This window comes from Haplochromis burtoni, unplaced genomic scaffold (genome assembly GCF_018398535.1).
Source record: "Haplochromis burtoni strain Fernald_Lab_line unplaced genomic scaffold, NCSU_Asbu1 Contig_129, whole genome shotgun sequence".
Taxonomy (NCBI): Eukaryota; Metazoa; Chordata; class Actinopteri; order Cichliformes; family Cichlidae; genus Haplochromis; species Haplochromis burtoni.
Genome location: NW_024582490.1, coordinates 1512109 through 1532249, shown reverse-complemented (window position 1 = coordinate 1532249; position 20141 = coordinate 1512109). Strand labels below are relative to the sequence as shown.

At 38.1% G+C, this 20141-nt stretch overlaps 2 protein-coding genes across 2 annotated transcripts in view; one reads left to right on the top strand and one right to left on the bottom strand.

Annotated features, from left to right (window-relative positions):
- Nucleotides 1–363: 363 nt before the first annotated feature.
- On the top strand, nt 364–5666 carry calml4a (calmodulin-like 4a). Its single transcript, XM_005930451.3, has 5 exons — nt 364–2004; nt 2112–2142; nt 2356–2496; nt 2895–3083; nt 5095–5666. Exons 1-5 carry the CDS (start codon nt 2002–2004, stop codon nt 5190–5192), a joined length of 462 nt encoding a protein of 153 aa, XP_005930513.1. The 5' UTR covers nt 364–2001; the 3' UTR covers nt 5193–5666.
- A 4895-nt stretch (nt 5667–10561) lies between these two features.
- Nucleotides 10562–20141, bottom strand: part of LOC102301046 (A disintegrin and metalloproteinase with thrombospondin motifs 7) — a 69016-nt gene continuing 59436 nt past the window's right edge. Inside the window, exon 24 of the mRNA XM_005930452.3 lies at nt 10562–11054. Within this exon, the coding sequence (XP_005930514.1) occupies nt 10912–11054 (143 nt within the window). The 3' untranslated portion in view covers nt 10562–10911. The remainder of the gene's footprint in view (nt 11055–20141) is intronic.

Genomic DNA, 20141 nt, shown 5'->3' with positions numbered 1-20141 from the left:
CCATTCTTAATCCATAGGGTTTGAATATGATGTTGGCCCACCCTTTGCAGCTATTACAGCTTCAACTCTTCTGGAAAGGCTTTCCACAAAGTTCAGGAGTGTTAATGGGACTTTTTGAACAATCTTAAAGAAGTGTATTTGTGAGGTCAGATACTGAGAAGCCTTGGCTAATTTACTCCTATTGGGTTGAGGCCATGGCTCTGTGCAGGCTAAAGTTATCCACTTATCCATGTCTTTGTGGACGCTGGTGCACAGTCATGTTGGAACAGGAAGGTGCCATCCCCAAACTGTTCCTATGTATTTGAGAGCATGAAATTGTCTATGATGGTGATGTTTGGCTTGAGTTGTTCTGTTCTGGAATCCCAGTCCATGAAGCTCTCTACACACTGTTCATGAACTAATCTAAAGGCTACATGAAGTCTGGAGGTCTGTCGTGATCGACTGCACACTAAGTGCCTAAGCATCTGTTGACCTCACTCTCCTCGTGGAGTTGCTGTTGTTTCCAGTCGCTTCCTCTTTTTATAATACCACTAACAGTGACTGTGGAATATTCAGTATGGAGGAAATTTCATGAGTGGACTTGTTGCACAGGAGGTATCATGTCACGGTACCATGCTGGAAGCTCCTGAGAGCGACCCATTCTTTCACAAATGTGTGTAGAAACAGTCTGCATGCATAGTTACTTGATTTTATACACGTGTGGCTGTGGCAGTGATTGAAACACCTGAATTCAATGATTTGGATGGGTGAGTGAATACTTTTGGCGGTATAGTGTATATGGATTTATAAAAGGTAAAAATAAATAGCAATACAATGACAAAATATTAAAATAACAAGATTAAACCTGACTAATCTTTAAGTGGAGGCCACTATAAGAAGTCTCAGTTTAACATGAAACATCAGCATTACATAAATAACAGGCTCTCTGTTGATTGGTCAGTCAGTCTGGGTCATATGACTGGCTGGCATATGACCCAGTTTAAGTGATTTAGCATCTTTTCACACCTTCTTGTATCACCTAGTCGAATCCCATGCATTTCTATTTCGCCTGCACCCAAACACCCGAGTCTTTTGCACCTCCTGCCTTTTAAGGACACTGTGAATTACAATACAATACAAGTTTATTTGTTTATTTATACAGCAATAAAAGGGAATATAAGAACAGATATAGCTAAAAGATGAAGTACATAAATAAGAAATTGAACCAAATATAAAATAGGGACACTAACTACAGTAGATGGAAAAGCTATGTTGAATAAATGAGTTTTTAAACAGGATTTAAAAGATAAAACGGAGTCTGACGCACGCAACAAAACATCAACTATTCTCTTGTTGATGTTTTGTTGCACTTCAGAACTAAAGCATTAAATATAAACCTCAAGCTGAAGTATATTTAATCCCCTGCTGAATTTCTATGTTTGCTCACTTAGAAAAAAAGTCTCTAATTTTTACGGTAGTTTGATCTTAATGGAGCGAAACAGAATGTCAGCACAAATCCAGAAAAAATACATAAATGTATACATTTATTTGCATCATTACAGGTGGGTTTAGATGTCTGCAAATATTTGTTCCTGCACAGTTTGTTATTGCAAAATTTGGATTCTAATATGATTTGTATAGCACTGCTCCATGGTGTATGGGATTTTTTAAATGTGCATTTTAAATAAAAAAACAAAACAAAAAACGTCATACTATCACTTAGATATTTATCTGAAGTTATCTGGGAGTTTTAAATCTTGCTTTTAACTTGATGTTAGACAACGTTTTTATGATGTGTCACTGTGGTAACATATGGTAGTTGTCTAGTAGTAAGCGGTCCCTTTTATGGGAGGGGTGGTAAGAGGAAGGACAATGCAGCGCTGTGGATCCGATATCTGTGTTTCCACAGCAACAGATATTAAATTACGACGGGTGGTGGACTTTAAACAGAGGTGGAGGGACAGGTGACGCAGGCTTCAGTAAACTGTCTTCTTCCTGAACAGAAACGCAGCAGTCTCAGACATGGTAAGAAATTCCATTTTCCATTGAGCCTTTTTGTGTATTTTCTTACACAACAGACCATTTTTCTGTATTTACCTAACAAGTGACGCCACACTATTGTCACCTTGCAGGCTAAATTCCTCTCACAAGCTCAGATCAATGGTAAGATTCATCTACAGGTGCATGTTGTCGATCACTGTTTCACTCTGTTACTGATGTTTGAAATGATTTATTTGTACAAAACAACCAAACTCTCTTCTTTTTTAGTCGAATTAATTCCTGTTTACCGAAGATTTACTGTGAAAGCTCCTCACTAATTACAACAAGGGGGGAAAAAAGTACTGTCATTCAAAAACTTTGTTTTCCTCACTGCAGAGTACAAAGAGTGCTTCTCATTGTATGACAAGAATCAAAACGGCAAGATAAATAACAATGACCTGATCACAGTTATGCGCTGCCTGGGTACAAGCCCCACACCTGGTGAAATCAGGAGACATCTACAAGTCCACAAAATTGGTAAACTATAACATGCAGTAAATTAAAGTCTTTTTGTCTTTGAATAACAGCTTGTTGTGGGTTTAGACACATAAGTGTAGCATAAGGGACAAGTCTGAGAGGTGACGTTTAAATGACAGTAATTTCAAATTGCACTGACGGTCTTTACTACTACTGTTGAAGCATAAACTGGTGTTTGTGCTTTAAAATTCGTGGTTTTGTACATTTTTCTTACAGCCTTCTTAATGTGTGCTACACACAGTATAACACTATATATCCTTAAGAAATGCAGGGAAAAGAGAGCAAATAAGAATAACAAAGGGCCTAAAGAAGTACAAGAGCAAAGGGCATTTTCTTTTTAAACTTACATTAATCAAGGTTAAATAAAATGTACCACCTGATTTCACATTTGTGTTTAGAAAAGTCTGCTGAGGTGGAGTTCTCTACGTTCCTGTCAATAATGCACAGACAGATGCAACAGGAGGATCCCAAAGTGGAAATCCTGGAGGCCTTGAAGATGACGGACAAGCAGAAGAAGGGATACATCGAGGCATCTGAGCTGCGGGCCAAGCTCACCATGTTAGGAGAGAAACTCACAAACAAAGAAGGTAGAGCAAATGAAGTTTCCAATTAATGAGATGTTACGTTGTTACCGGCCTACAGCTGAGCCTTTTTACTGATACCTCGCAACAATACTGCCAATATTAGATGATCACGTAGTGTTTCATAATCCAAAGTGAGTCTTAAGGTCTCTAATAAATATCTTGAGGACGTTTCGATCTGAGCTCAAATAGCTGAGCTTGTAGGGCACTGCACGACAGGAAGGACACCACTATGGTCTGTCTCTCCACAAAGTTTGTGAAATTCATTTTGCTAGTTTTAATCCTGCTCACAGGAAGATGCAAAGAGATACACCTCTCACCTTTGCAGAGAAATAACCAATAAACCATTTCCATATTTCTATAAGTACAAAGAACTTATTCTTTGCTTCAGTATCGAACATCGCAACACCAATAAACCACCATTTATCTGAATACTTTATGACTGCAGTAAATATCAAATGTTGAATCAGGAGAAAAAAATGAATTTATAATGAACTCTGAACCTGATAGTTTTCCACAGTTGATTTCTTTAATGATACACGTGTTCTGCATCTTGACACAGTAACTGACCCACCCCTCAAAAAGTGACTAATCGCAGGAAGTTTGTCTTTAGAGCTGAGCTCAGAATCTCGTAGGTAATTACAATAGTTTCTCTCCTGGTATTTACTCCGTGGCTCCTAAAGGCCACTCCCTCCTTCCTGTCAGGAAATGCATTTGCTGTTGTGTTGCATGCTGATTAAGCGTCAATTTGTTTTCCCATCAGAGAGATATTGTGTGAAATATTTCACTAACACTACCCGACAGAATATTATGAATACTAGTAAAGCCCTAGCAATAGCAATGTCAACAAAGACATATGTTGAGGACTATTTATAAGCTTTGTTCTCTGAAGGGGTTACAGCACAGAGGTGTGTAACATCATCTGTGACCTCTATAGATTTTTTCAACCTTGAAATCATAGCTGAAGTCAAACCCTGGCAGATGTCTGACCGTACAGGTCAATCGAACAGGGGGCACAAGTTTTGTGACACCAGGGGGACGGACTGGGCAACACCACCTTTGTACTGAACTTGTTCCCCTGACAAGCTGCTGAATAGTTGATCCTGAGGCTTTGTTTTAATTTCCACAAAAAGCTAAAATCTGTGACTGATTGGCATATGATGCAGCTTAAGTGATTTAGCGTCACAACTTTTTGTATTGCCTAATTAAATCACAGACAATGTCTTACTTAGTAAGAAGGCTTTTTATTTTTGCCTGCACCCAAACACATGAGTCCCTTGCACTTCCTGTCATTTAAGGACACTGTGAATTCTCTTGTTGATGTTTTGTTTCACTTCAGATGTAAAGCGTTAAATATGAACCTCAAGCTGAGAGTTTTAATGGAAGGACTCCTGCTGGGATTCGGATATCTGGTTAAATCTCCAGGGTGGATTTTTAAGTTTTTCAAAGCCACCTCATTCACACAGTGACAGGTCTCAGAGCAACATAAGCTGTATTTCAAAGTCTGTGGATGGGTTCTGTGTACATTAAGCTGTTTATAGTTAAATGAAGCTCAAAAGGCTTCTCAGTGGGGAGACATTTATCAAATTTTTGGATTCCCGAACTGCTGAACAAGATAGTAATGCCAATTTCCTAAAAGAAGAGACAACAGACAACCATTTTGAGTATTCAGGACATTTTCAAGACATGAAAAAGTACTGGAATGAAAATCTTTAACTACACTTTTGTAGTTAAGTCAACAAGGGTCCATGGTGTATGATATGAAGAGACATAAACCCTTAGGAAACTAGTATGAGTACAGCTCACAGATAAATACTGGAAGGGAATATTGTGACTGAAATATAATGTGTTGTGTTGCAAAATATTCTTCTCAGTCAATATTGTTTTTCTTTATTTCATCCCTGTTAAATATCTCACAATAGCAACAGCAATAACACTAATTATAACCATAATTTATGGTGCGATTTGGCTGCTTATCCACTTATGCTCTTATGTTTTCTCCATCTTCCTCGTGTAGTGGACGACCTCTTCAGAGAGGCACACATCAAGTCAAATGGGATCGTCAAATACGAAGAGTTCACAGCGATGCTGACGCTGCCACCTGTTGATTACTGATTTTTTTAAAAAGAAAACAACTACGTCAAACTTCAGGACAACAAGCTACATTGGAAAACTGACTCTGAATATCAAGAAGGTGACATCATCGTCACATTTTGCACATGTAGTTCGGTTGTATTAAATTTGCCTGTTGGTACAGCAAAGGTTTTTCACAATGATTATTTCTTGAATATTTTATGATTAACACACAATACTTTAATTTCTTTCCATAACTCTCCTTTGTAACTGAACACTACACAGTACGTGTTAGCATGTGACCCTGGTGTAAAGCCATTAAATGCTCAGCGCCATAGCTGACCACGCTTCACCCAATTAAATCCTAGCCCTTGGGTGTTAATATTGACTAGTGAGTATGTACCAATCTCATCTTTTATGAGAGTTTCAAGTGTTCACATGTCGTTGTTCAACAAGCTTGTATGTAAAAGTTGTGGAATTTGAAAGAAAATAAATTGTAATTCCTGCTGGTATTTAGAAACTCCGACAGCTCCAATTTCTCTGTCCTCTCAAATCTTGCATGCATAAATAACTGTCTCACATTTGACATTTATTAAAACTCTATTTAAATAAGTGACATCTCATATTTATTTTTCCTTTTATTAAGGGCTACAGCCATAAAATCTTTGTGTTTCACACGTTTTAATTAGTAGCGTTTAGCACAGTGTAGCACTATGCATACTTAATGACAAAACACTCACAGACTAATTCAATGAATGCCATTTTCTCCTCATTTATTGTATGGGCTAAACTTTAATGGTTCAATAAAGTTAATTATACCACGGTGTAAGTGCTGTGAAAAGATGCTACTTAACAATCTGATTGCTTCAGTGTGAACGTGTTTAATGACTACTACACATGTGGCATTATGTCCATTCAACATAAGTGGTTGATCTTATGATTGGAAACCAACAATTTCATTAAATGTACAGAGATGAATCTTTAAAAATAAAACAAAGTACAGGAATAAATCACTAACAAACTAAAAATAATAATAATAACAATAAAAAACAAGTATGCAACTAAACGTGGCAGGTATGTAAAGTTCTTTACTCATCTAAATTGTCTGTAAGTATAAAGGTTGTACATGTCGAAGTACTGGCTTGTTTTTGCCTTCAAAAATAAGAAGAACTACTAACGAGAATAAATGAGCAAAGGTGTGAAAAACAGAACATTTTATCTTAGTGGTAACAGCAAGGCTGATATCAAACATATATTAGTAAAGTCTGAGTTTCATGCATGTGTAACCTGAGTTCACCTGTGCCTTCCCTGTTATGACATATCAAAATGTTGTAAAAATACTATGTCTGCTCCAAGATAAACAACTACCATTAGCATGCCCAAATACTACCTAATGTAGGCCAGGCATAATATCCATTACTTTGAGTTGCGATATAAATAACCCTGGTCTCTAGGCCTAATGTTTCAGTTGTGTTAATTGGCCCCAAATGCTTCTATGTCAGTGCTTAGTGGTTTTGTCCCATCCTTTACTGGAATCAGACAGATTAAAGTCCTCATCCATTAGCCTGTTGTTTGGTAAAAAATGAAACATGCTCCCTTCTACACACATCAATAACCACCTGGCAGGTTTACCATCTAGGCTTCATTCGTCATGGTTATAACTTAAATTTATCATGGTGTCACAGTCCTTGGCTCTTTGTCATGATCCAGGCAAAGACTTTTCCCTATACAAAGTTAGGAGAAAAATCATTACATGTGTAATCCAGCAGCATGCTTCAGAGGTATTTCAATGGCCTATTTCAATGGCCTTTGCAGTTACCAAATTTTGGTAACTGCAAAAGTAATTTACGAGTTCTTTCATTTCCCAAGAAGCTGCTGCTTTGAACCACAAGTGAGTTCAACATTAATCTCGTTGATAGTCGCACAAAACACCAAAATGTTTACATGTTTACTTGATATCAAGTTGGTAAATCTGCCACTGCATACATGTTAATGCTACAGTACTGTGCAAAATTCTCAAGCAACGCCTCATTTCTTTATATTTTGTTAGGAAAATAGGACGTAGGTGCAGCAAACACATGGAAATACAGTATATATGGCAAAACCAGTCTGTACCTGTACTCTTGTACAATTAATACATTTTATATTTGGTATGAGCACCTTTATTCTTCAACTGAACTCTTAGGCAAGCTTCCTTCTCATTTCTTTAAGTAGTCTTCTAAGAATAGTTCTCCAGGTTTCTTGAAGGACATTCAAATCTCTTCCTTTTTTGTTCCATTCTGTCAAAAATCATCCCTCACTACACTAAAACAACACTACAAGAAAGTTTAGGTGTTTGGAAGCAAATTTTAAAAGGATGAGGGGTAAATCGAGACATTTGCACAGTGGTGTGCAATAACATTAAAAACGTGTCAAACAGAGCAACAAGCAACTAAAAGGGCAGGGGTACACAATAATCCTCTGTAATTGTAAAGTCATCATACATTCTGATGATGTATGAATCTTTGATAATAACAAATATATAAAAACTTGGCATTCACTGGACAGAATTTTAGGTATTACAATTCTTTTCAGCTACACTACATACATATGTAATTTGGTCTTTTTATTGTGATTTTTGACAAAAGGATATAGATATGTGGTGATTTTTCCCCTTTACTCCTTATCATCCCTTGTTTAATAGCTTTACAGAAGCTTGCTTATTGGTTTTTAATCATTAGATATGTAAGACCATATATGACGGCACTGAACTGAGAAATCTGAGCTGCTTTCCAGTTTCTGAAGAAAGTTTTTAATGAATATGTAATTATCATGAATTCTCATAACAGAACATGGCAATAATTAAACACCTAGAAAAGTATAAAATACCACATATTACTGATTCTTCCACTAATTTACCCTTCTGAATCTATTGTATTATGATGTGCTATGTTATCTTAATTTCCCTCCATTCGACCATTATTTTAATCAAGAGTTATTGTTGACATCAAATGATCCAGTACTCAAGAAGTTAAGGCACTGGGCCTGCCAATACCTGACACAATGTTTTTTTTTTTGGCTATGTGGCCTCAAGCACCAGGTATTGACTGCAGCTTTTCCTTTTGAAATTTACATTTTACTTTGTAACTTTAAAGTCACAAAGTAAAAGTTTGCTTAAACTGTCCCTCGAAGCGATTACAGTATAATAATCACAGCATAAAACCTAAGCTTCACATCTCTGCTCGCTTGTCAAAATTTGGAAGAGTATTTGCTATCTTGGAACCAAAGGTGACCCTATTTGAACAGTAGGAACACTATGTTTGCAGGTAAAGCTAGCTAGCTCAATTAGCGTAGTGTATCCATAGATTGGATAACATATAAACAAAATTCTTGGATTTAGTTTAATAAACTGCAGCAGAGACTTCATGTGGGCAAGTTGCTAATTAAATAAAGCCATGCACCGCCATCTGATTATTTATTTTCCACAAAACTTTCACAATAAAAGCTCGATATCCTTTTGAGACTTTCCAAAATAAAACAGGAAATAAATACAAATGGCGCTTGCAAATTCTGTCAGTGCAGCAACTGTTTCTCTGTGCTGACAGAGGGAGAGCATTTTTTGGTAAAGGTCATTATAAATACAATTTCAGAGACTACCTTTAACTTTTTATTGAAATCATTTTTCATGTTCGTATGTGTAAACATTACTGGGTTGCACACATCTCCTAGCCACAACACAGCCGCATTCAACATGTCTAAATCCGGAAGTGGCTCCTTCAGTCTTTTCTGGACAACACTGAACAGTTATGAACGGCTGATCTGAATAAACTGGCAGATGTGTCGAGTTCCTCTGTCATCAGGGTCATGTCTGTGGGCTTTTTATCAAAGGCAGCAACTGCTATAATGAATGGTTTATTGCTTATAAGGAGAGCATTTAATGTTACCAGTCTTTGACATTTTTTTAATCTTGATTTTAAGTGCTTTTCAAAGGTGTTTAGACACATTCTGTTTTCAGTAAACTCTCTTAATCAACTAAATTCATCATGCTTCAGAAGAGAAGTGCCAAAAACACAAGCACAGGTCTTTGGTAAGCCATCTTTTTTCATGACCTTCAGGATTTTCCCACCTATTTGTCTTCTTCCTATCCACAGAAAAACTGAAGGCTAATATGCATTCTCTTGTTTCCATTTAACCGAAAACCACAATCAAATGCAGATTTTGTGATGTAACCAAAACTACCAGTTGCAAGATAAATGCAGAGAGTGGGGGCGTGGTCACTAAACAACGGTGGCCTTCATAAGTCATGATAAATGTTAAAGGTGTAGGATTTGAAAAGAATGAAAATATTTCTGAATTTTTAACAGCCTGCATTGGTAGGAGAGCACATTTATAGCATGTCTAAACCTGAGAGCCAAAACACCCACAAAAATTAGAAATATAGCTGGTTAAAATAAACTGAAATCACACTTTAAGGGACAGGGCTCTGCAAACAGTCAGTTATTTGTTACTTAGAAAATATGCACCACTTATTTTTTCTTTATGACATCTGTACCACTTCATGCTGTATGTAAAACCACAGTGAGAGCTATATCCTGTCGGTTCTAACGTGTACAGTCTCCGTTGCTGTCCAAAAAATTAAAGCACTGTCCCAGCCATAAAGATACAATAAATGAGTGGTTTGTCTATCCGGTTGTTCAGTCTGACGTCACTAGCCGTGTCTGGGTCTAAACTCCGCTGCAGGTCCATATATCAAACGATCACTATGGCATTACTGAGAGTTGAAAAACTGTCTAAAGTCTTTCATCTGTAATAAAATGATCAGCGTTCTGCTCTACCAGGTGTAACAATTGAGTTTAACATCCAGGCATCCATTAAAACGGAATTTATGACATTTAACGGAGTTAGAAGTTAGCAGGGAGTTAGCTCGCTAGCTTCTATCTAAATACAATATAGCATGTCCTGGCTGCGGGGTTTTGGAAACAAATTAAAACGTACAGCTCTGTTATCACTTCCAGCATAAATGAAGACAGAAAACTAAACAGCAGTGACGTTTGTAGGGTTACTGAAGTTTGGCTAGCTGGTATATAATGATGTGCTACGTGACCGCTAGCGACACAGCTATGTTAGCATAATATAAACAAGCTAACTTTTTTCCCACTCGATAAAAGTTACCGTGAGTGTTCTCGGTGGTCAGGAACAAATGTAATCGCATGGCAGGATGCTGTAAAAGGACCAAACTTCAGCCAGGAGAACAACTGAGATAATCCATCCACAATACGAGGTTAGTCATTCATATACTGCTGCATGGGCTGGCCTGTAGTTACATCCTAAGGTTTTAAAAACTGAGCTTAAATAAATGATTAGCGGTAATAAAAGCCGAGGGAGGTCAACAGTGGCTTTTTGAGATCAAATAGAAGAAAATACATAACATTAAACATGTTAACAACACAAAAGCCATATTAAACGCAGACTACTTTAGACCCGGAAGTAGGATTCGTCGCGTCATCACTGAACAACCGGATATCTAAAAATGCATCATACTGCTGGCTACATTGATTGGATACTCCCATGTCTGATGTAACAAAGAAATGTGCAGCAAACAAATATTTACAATCTCGCTACTTTGCTTGTTCAATTTCATCAGCACAAACATGCAGAGTCCAGGTGTGTGTAAGATTCATAACCAGTCCGTAGTTCAGAAAAAGGGCTCAGATTGTTGACTTTTAATGATGATTAGATTACATCACTCAGTGGTACAATCAGTGTGCTTGTGAGCTGCACCTTAGCTGCGAGGCCTGCTGAAGTGGGAGTGCTGGCTGCAGGATTTACAGCACTGTGCTTGTACGTTGGGGAGGTGGCAACGGCCGAGCCATCGAAGTGTCTGACAGAAACGAAATGTCAGCCGATCGTGGAGACAGACTGTTCCTGTGTAGGTGAGAAGCAAACAGAGGTAACACACGCAAAGGTTAAATACAGACCTCATTCGGGACACACAAAGTCACATTTACTGACAATTCAACAAACTGATATATAAGTAAGCAAGACCCCCTGAAATGACACATAGAGTGGATACAAAAGGGGATTAATAAAAGGAATCAGTAATTTAAATTTGTTCTTAAGTACAGGAGAAATAGTTTAACCTCGATTCTGAACTCAGAAGTATAAAACACGAACCAGAGCTCTTTGAGAAAGAAATGTGGAGATGAAATCAACTAGCGGCGTCGTGTGATCTCGTAAATGCCTGCTTTTAAGCATCAAAAGCACAATAAGTGTATTAAGGTAACTCTTAACACTAACGTGGGACTTCAAGTAAAAACACAGCTTTATGTCTACTTAGGAAAATTAACTTTTTTTCAGCTCCAGATGTAATTATTGCCTAGCATTAGTCCGTGCTTTCGTAAGCATATTTCTAATATATTTAAAGACTGGGATCACATTTTCCACAAAACAATCGGACTTTGAGGTGTCTGAGATGTAAGCTGATAAATCCTGAAAGAATGTTAAAAAAAACATCAGTGTTGTCAATCCAAACTAATGGTCTTTTTATGCTGGAGAAATAGTTGATCAGCGGTACTCATGTGCCCCTTTATTAACACTAATTCTAGTGCTCAGTGTTGCTGTTGCATTGTCTTCATTTGTTTTAGACAAATTAAGAGTTTCCTTTGACTGTGCTAAAGTACTTCTTGCACCAGACCCTTAGATATTCTAGACCCAGTGCATATTGTCAGAAATTCTTATTTCATCCACCAGCAAGGCACCCTTGTACCATTTCCTACATTTTGTTTCTGTCTGCTCTCTATATCTATATCCTGTCCAAAAAAGGCTAAAAATGCCCCCAAAATAAAAGACTGGGATTGTTTGTGACTGAATGTGGTTAAGTTGGCAATTATATCCCATTTGCTATGTGATAAAACAGCAGTTAGCTTTGATAGAGAAACTTTCTAAATCTGCTTCCATCTACATATACAGAAATTCATCACACAAAATCCCTCCGCAGTGACGTAGCTGCTGGAGGATGGCAGGTAAATGCGCCTCTGTTTAATGACACTTTCATATAGAAATCTAGCCCGAACACAACGCTAACTAATGCCCCTATCGAGATGCAGACTGACTCAGATTGATTGCAACATTTTGACAATCTGTCTGTGTTTATAAATTAGAAGCTGAGCTCCATTTCATGTGATGACATCTGACGACTTTGTATAAGCAGGAAAAAAAATAAAGATGGATCTCACACAATGGAGCTGTATTAAGCACAGAGTTAGCATGGAAAGGAAGAGAACATTGACCAAAAAAAAGGAATGTGTTTACCTACTTTAGCCTGTGAAGAAAGCTTTAAAGTGATAAATGGACCGGCATTTGCATAACAGATTTCTACTGCTAGTGTGCACTGAAAGCGCTTTTATAATGCAAGTTACACTTGATTGTTGTGCGCACACGGTCATACCAGTGGATGCATGGGTAACATTTCTTAAGAGCATCTGAGGAGCTGGGTTTTTTCTGCCTACCTTCCTTTTTTAAACACCCACCACTGCTGAAAAAATATTAAGGAAGAGAGGGACGGAAAAAGAAAAGCAGAAAGAAAACAGCCCACACACCGCTGCTGAAATCTCCGTTTTGGTGGTTAATATCAACATTTTGGAGCAACAAAGGCAACTATTAATGGCTTAAACAGACAAAAATATTTCAGTGCTGTAGATCCTCCGCCTTTGAGCCCATCCCCTCAATCGAGATGTCTACAGAGGGAAAGCAGATGTTAAAGGCAAATGTGAAAGGGGGGAAAATGGTGCTAGATAAAAATCATCATTGCTTACTCAATATATTTTTATATATCGAGATGGCCTATCAAGATAAAAATGTTACTTTTTCTTAACAACACACTGTACTAGTCTGTACTCTAAATATGGTTATACTATTTAAACATTTTCTCTGCATAATATAAACCTAAACCCACCGCTCGAGGTTCTCAAAACTCCTCTATGTAGAATTTGCAATGTCACTCAGTTCAGTTCACAGCTGCCTCTCAGTGCACAGTATTTCCTGTTTACTGCGCCTCTCTTTCTATTCCTCTTTCTGTAAAGAATAATAAACAACAAAAGAGAAGAGTGGGACTATGGGACTCTTCAGTTATATGTATTTTTTCACGGTCTGTGAATGCAGGCTTTGGTTGGATGACAGTCTGCAGTGGATGTGTCTCTGCATCTGTAAGCTACTATCTATAAACTGTACAGACATAGATATTCTAGAAATATATTTATATTATAAAGCTAGTGACAAATAAAAAGATAAAAATGAAAATAAGAGTTGAATGACCTAAAATATATAGAACTAAAACATTTCACATATAATAAATAAATGGAATAAAAGTTGGTATTTTTTTATTATTATCACTTTATTAAACAGTGAAAGTTAACAACAGTTTTGCATAATGTAGCAAAAGCAACGTTCTGAATCTGTTGGACTTTAAATGACAAACTTTCTTTCACCACTGACAAACAGCTATTTAAATTAGTTTGGGGTAATTATGTTTTTGACACTTATGGGAGAATTAGAGCCAAGCTGGGAAAAAAGATCTTTTAAATTAACATTTGCATAATTAATTTCAGTTCTCAGTTTTCATTTATTTAGGGCTTTTTCTGTGCACTTTGTCAAGGACTCACTCTTCTTTAGCTCTGAAAGAGATGCCTGCCAAAAACAACATTATGTGACAAGTGAAAGTGAACCAGAACACTAGTTATGCCTTCAATATTGTCATTTTCTACAGTACTAGTGCAGTTGCAGTTACACTGAGATTGTGTGTGGATATTTTACATTCTCGCGGCCGCCTGACCTCCCACACCTTCTCATTACCAAACACCCGCTGAGTCTGAAGTAAATCTGATGAACGAGTGATTACCGTTCTCTCTGTAACACCACCGATGATGTCGATGTCACAGCACAAGAGATTTTGATGACGATGCCTGATTGCATTGGGCTCCCAGGAACATAAAAAATAGTTTTTATTCAAATGCCATAAAGTTTGAAACACATGAGGGAACTGTTGTCCTACATTGTGATTTCAAATTGAAGACTGAAGAAACGGAAAATGTTTCTGCTTGGTCTGTGGAGTTCAACGGCAGCTGGAGAATCGTTTCATGTTTTTGTGGCCTCCAAACTCCTCCACTGGTGAATGATATACCATTTCAGTAAAGTATGCATGCTCTCTGAGGGGCATGTGGGCTGCTAGTTTGCAGATGAAATTGAGGAGCGGACCCCACTTCCACGCCCTGCCCCATATATGGCACTTATCTATTATGTACTCCAAGTTTCGGTATTTGGATTTTAATTTTCAGTAAAATATGACAGATATTATGAAACCAAGACAGATACTTTTGCATGCAAAAAGTTATATGAAAACTTCATTAGTATCCTGCATTAACTCTGTGCTTTGGGAATGTTTGTCTGCAGACAGACGCTTAGACTGTATGTAGGTCATGCATCTGCTTGACCTCCCACTATTCTCCCTGTGGCCTTTCCCAGACAACATGCACAGACTGCAGAACTTATGTCACAATGTTGCTGTGCTGGCCTACAAAATCCCTCTGCCCTGCCCTGAAGATACAGCAAACAGCACATGTCTATTGAAGCAACAGTCCAGCATTACTTCAAAATGAACTCAAGACTGACAGATCCCCATCCAAAGACCAGCACCCTCTTATTTACCTAACATTATAATTTTTGCTGCCGTCATAGGCAACTCTCGCATTTAAGTTCATTTTATTAGATAGTTAAGGTTAAAACAATAAGTAGGTGAAAGTTTGTATTTCTTTTAGTTCTGATGGCATTCTATCGGCTGTGGTGGACATCATTACATGTTAAGGCATGTCGCAGAATCCTCCTGTCCAAAATAAATGTCAGTTTAAACGCAAAGAACAAGTTGAGCTTTAATAAGACTCGAGGGGAGTAACAATAATAGCTAATCTCTCTGAAAGAAGTGGTGTGCCATTTAAACAGACAAACAAAACCACAAGAAATATAACCTGCAGGCTGTCAATACTTAATGAAAACAAAGCGGCAATTAATGTTTATGCTTACAAAAAGTAAATGAAAGAAAAATCTCCAGGTTTAAGTGTAAATTATGATCCTACTTCAGGCTACACTCATACCTTGAAGTAGGCCTTATATCTTGGGTTGCTTTGAAGTTGTGATCGTGCAAAGCACAAATGCAATTCACTTATGACAACATGACAATAAATAAATAAATAAAGTCAAGATGAGAGAAGTGTCTTAAAAAAATTGGCAAAACTGTGTCACTGACTCTGTGCTAGATCTAGATTTCACAGAAAAATATCTATTTCTAGCACATCATCAATCTGCTGCCACTTTTATCAACAAGAGCACAGTGAACCCTGAGAGGCTGACAGAAGAATGTTTGAAATTAAAATGTAAATAAGCTGTTTAATAACCAGCAGATTACCCGTAAAAGTACACTATAGATGGTATATATGGAACTTAAATAAATAAATAAATAAATGGAAAAAAAGTACATGTGTAAGTTTTTGATGCATCACATACAGGTTTCTAATGTTCTGCTTACAGGTAACGTTCATTTTAATGCTATACGTCTGTTTTGTGAGGGCATATCCTCGAGGATTTTTTAAGCTACTTCTGACAGTACTTGATGAGCTCATACAATCTGGTTGACCTCACCAAAATTAGACTTGAGATGTATAGCGAGTTCAGTAACAAAAACCTGACATATTCAATAAAAGAAAAAAACAGTAAAAAAAGTAAAATTTGATTATTGATGTCCAAGGAAAACATCCATATTAATTCTGCAGTCAGAGTTCATGATCAGGACTTCAGAGCCTCTGCTGTGGTTAAGGTTGTAGGGGGAGGTGTACGGTAGACTGAGCTCTTAAAAAGAGCATAATTAACAAATCCAAAGGGAGAAAATGCCACGCTGATTTTGTCCCAACGAATGCATCCCTGCTTCTAAAACACGTGTAATGTCCATGTGAAGGATGACCTCGCATCAATTTCATCTCATCTTGGTGAGAAGCACCCACTGCTTCCTAGTAGGATATTAATGACACACAGCCTCGGTATATTGTCTGGCATACAGGACTCAAAATATATCTTGGTTTCACGCAGCTCCACACATGTTTTTACACGTTTTTATGCCACAGCACAGCGCATTCACAGTGAAAGTCAAAGGGGTTTTTTTCTTCTTCATCTTCCACTCCACGTCTCATCGGATTTTAATTAGAGAAGCTTTTGGAAATCATGAACTGAAATCAATCATGAAAAAAAAAAGGGTTTGATTTTTCGGTTTGATTAGACCGTCTGTTAAAATATCACAGTGATAAATTGACATGAATCCAGATTTCATTAAATTTCAGATGGCTTGTTGTCTAATTCATATCTGAAAAGGTTCCCGCGCTTCCCCATCACTGACCACGCGAACGCACGCCACACCTTTGAATTTGTGGCTGGAATTTAATGATCGTAAATCTTATCTTAAGAGATAAAATATATAGATCACTGAAACGCGTCTCCTCCATCGCTTTACATTTCTGTCACGCCTGGTCCCCTGTTAGCAAGAAATGTTTATGATCTATGTCCAGTTTATATTTGTGATCACTCTCGCTTTGCTGCAGCGACTGAATGGCACTGAATTAATACCCGTATCTAAGCTCTGATGTGGAGTGATACTTCAAGTGATTAGACAGGAGAACTGCTTTATGTCACAAGAAATGGGCTCATTTGAACAGATGCAAAAACAGTGGTGCAAGGTCAGACTTAAATCCATTAAAAAATCTATTATACTGCACACTCTGAATATTTTTTTTGTTCATCATCTTCAGTATTTCCTTCAATATCATCTGTTTAAAAAGGTCATGACTGAAGCTTTGCTGCTTTTATGTTTCCTTGGTGATCCTAATCATTGTTTACAATAACATCCTTTAATGTCATATTTAAAAAAATATCAACATTTAAAGTGTAGTATCATTACGTTTTCTCCACTTCATGTTAGCTAGTACACAATGAGTCACTGGTTTTAGTTGATATGCTATAATTACACCCTGATAACGACTGTGTTTAGTCTGTTCCTTCCCATTCCATGCAAGGCCACCTGGGTTGGCTGGAAGACTGTTTACTGTCTCAGCTGAACTCTGGACACGCACACACATACATATACACTGATATGCACACACTCATCCCCACTCCCTTTCCAAACGCCTTCGACGCTTATTCCCTTCCGATGCTGCATCCTTTACCCACCCCTGTTGCTTGTCATGTGTTTCTTTGGTGTATTAAGAGTTTTTTCATGTGCTTTGTGCAGAGGTGTTTTTTTCTGTTCTCAAACTGATCTCCCTGCTGGAGCTCAGTCTGGGGGGAGTTATTTTTTTCTCCTTATCTTTCCTCATGTGGTGCATTTTCCATTGTTATACCTCTCTGACCTGTCTTCCCCATGTGATGTTTTGTGTAATGTATGTATGGTCGGAGGGTAAGATGGGGTTGCCATTGCGTGCAATAGGTCGGCAGCCTTATGAAATTTCCCCTTGTGGGACTAATAAAGGTATATCAATCAATCATGTGCACTAGGAGCTGAGATGTTCCTGCTCTGTACTCCAACACCCTGACAGGGCATTAATCAGCTCAAACAGGCTTTATTGACAACAGGGAGGAAAAAATAACCTTTGCTACCATCTGATTACCTTATTCCAATGAAAATCCACAAACACATTATTGACTGTAACTGAGGGTGAAACACAAAGCTAACATGGCCAAATATTTGCTGCCACGTTACACAAGCCTCAAATATTTATCATTACACTTTTACTCCTCTGTGCTCTCAAAATGTCAGCAAAGATGGCATTCAGACTCCAACAGGCTGCCCTCTGAAGAACACTGTGATTTCATTTCTGATATATACAGCAGAAATGCCAAAGAACTGCTGTGGCCCAGATCAAAACAACTGAAAGTAAACGTGCAACGGGTGATTGTTTAATGACAGAAGACACGCATGTAAACAGGAGATGTAGTAGTGATGGACAGTCTTTGGAGGTTAGTGCCTTTTATAAAAGCGTGTTCTACACTAAACACCTTCAGCGCTACTGTTATAGCATAACCAGGTGTGAGTGGGCATGCTTCACCTCACAGGTACACACTGAATAGTTGGGAGTGAGAGAACCACTTATGTTATAAAACGGCTGCTATACCTCACTCTGTGCAGGTGACCTTCATCTACAATCACCTACAGTAATGAGAGGCTATTGTAGAGCCAGAATGTACTTAATAAAAAAGATCGAAAGTGAAAACTTTGATCCAATAAGAACGAGTAAAAAAAAAGATGACCAGTGTTGGGTAAGTTACTTTAAAATAGTAACTTAGTTACATTACTAGTTACTTCTCTCAAAAGTAACTCAGTTACTTCAAGTTACTCGTTACTTTCAAAGTAACTAGTTACTAGGGAAAGTAACTTTGGTTTTACTCAGAATTCTCTTGTTAATGTGTTGCTTCCATAACTTTGCCAGTCTTCTAGCTTGCTTACTTGCCACAAGTGCACTGTGCCACCTACCAATAGAAAGGAAAAGATAATGTGCATATTTCCACGAGAGAAATCCCACGCCTGGACCGTCATTGACTGCTGCCATGATTCTAGCCTACGTCACAGCGTCATGTGCGCCTTTTACATCCAACACAAAAACTGCAGTCGTGGTGCTTTCGATTGTACTCAGAACTCGGAAATTCTGCCTTCTGAATAGGAAGATGTAGGTAACACCAGACTGCAGATGAGCTGCATACAGGGCTGGACTGGAAGAAAATCGTCCCGGGCATTTTGACTAGAGACCGGCCCACCATTATAGGAAAAATCATAAAGCCTTTGAATGAAAATAAACACTGTTGTGACAGTGATGTACACTGTTTCTGATGGTATATATGCATCAATCTATCAATCGTTTGTTGTAAGATTCAGATAATTATTTTTTAAAAGCTAGACATTTTAAATGAGAATAAGAAAGAAAAGTATTTCTTTGTGCCCCCCTTCCCTGTTAATGCCCTACCTGCCCCCTGGCAACACTTTGCTAGACCCGCCCCTGCACAGTTACCAGCTGTCAGCTACCTAAAAAAGGATCCTGGTGTTATTTGTCTCTCAGAAACAGTTCATAACTTCCCTTCAACTCATTCATGTCACCTAAAAGGTAAACCTGTTTCTCCATCACCTGTTCAGCTCTGATGATTCAGTAAGGACATCTCCTGGTTTCATCTTCATGTTTCCCTCTCACCACATATCCAAACCATATCATGACCAGCAGCTTTACAGCTGTGGCTCCAGCAAACATCAGCTGATACTAGAAATTAATATTAAATAAATTCTAACAACAGCTGATCAAGCTTAAACGTGCTGCTGTTGTTTAGCGCGACATCCGCTGGTTTCCTCTTTCTGGCGCAAAGTGAGCGATAAACAAACAAGAGAGACGATCAGCTGATCATTGATCAGTTTCATGATTGAAGTAGAAACGGGAGAGGGAGGGGGGAGAATGAAAGAAGAAGAGGCAGCTGTGCAGCGAAAACACAGAATAACTCCAGCTTTGTGCTCTTTTTCATTGTAGCTGAATTACGGGACAAACTGTTCCTTTTCACCTCAATAAGAACGGAATATTTTCTCTGAATACCAGACGGGACGGTTGGCAACTCTAATAACTTATGAACAAAATAAAGTTCAACATCATTAACTTCATAGCACCACCCAGCTGTATAGAAACTCCGTCATGCTAGCTAGCACGCAGTACGGAAAAAGTCAGAATAACGAAAATAAACTCCACCTAAACTTGGTTCATATCTGACCCAGAGAGACTGCAGGTCATAACTTCTTACCTGAAGTTCAGTTCACACTTGGACCGGCGGCCGCCTCGGGTCTCTTTTCCTTCTGCGTCCCTTTTCCTTCATCCACCTGCTGCCTCCACCACTTGCTAATGTTACTGAATCTGTGGAAGCTCCGCGAAGTAACGAGTAACGAGCCTA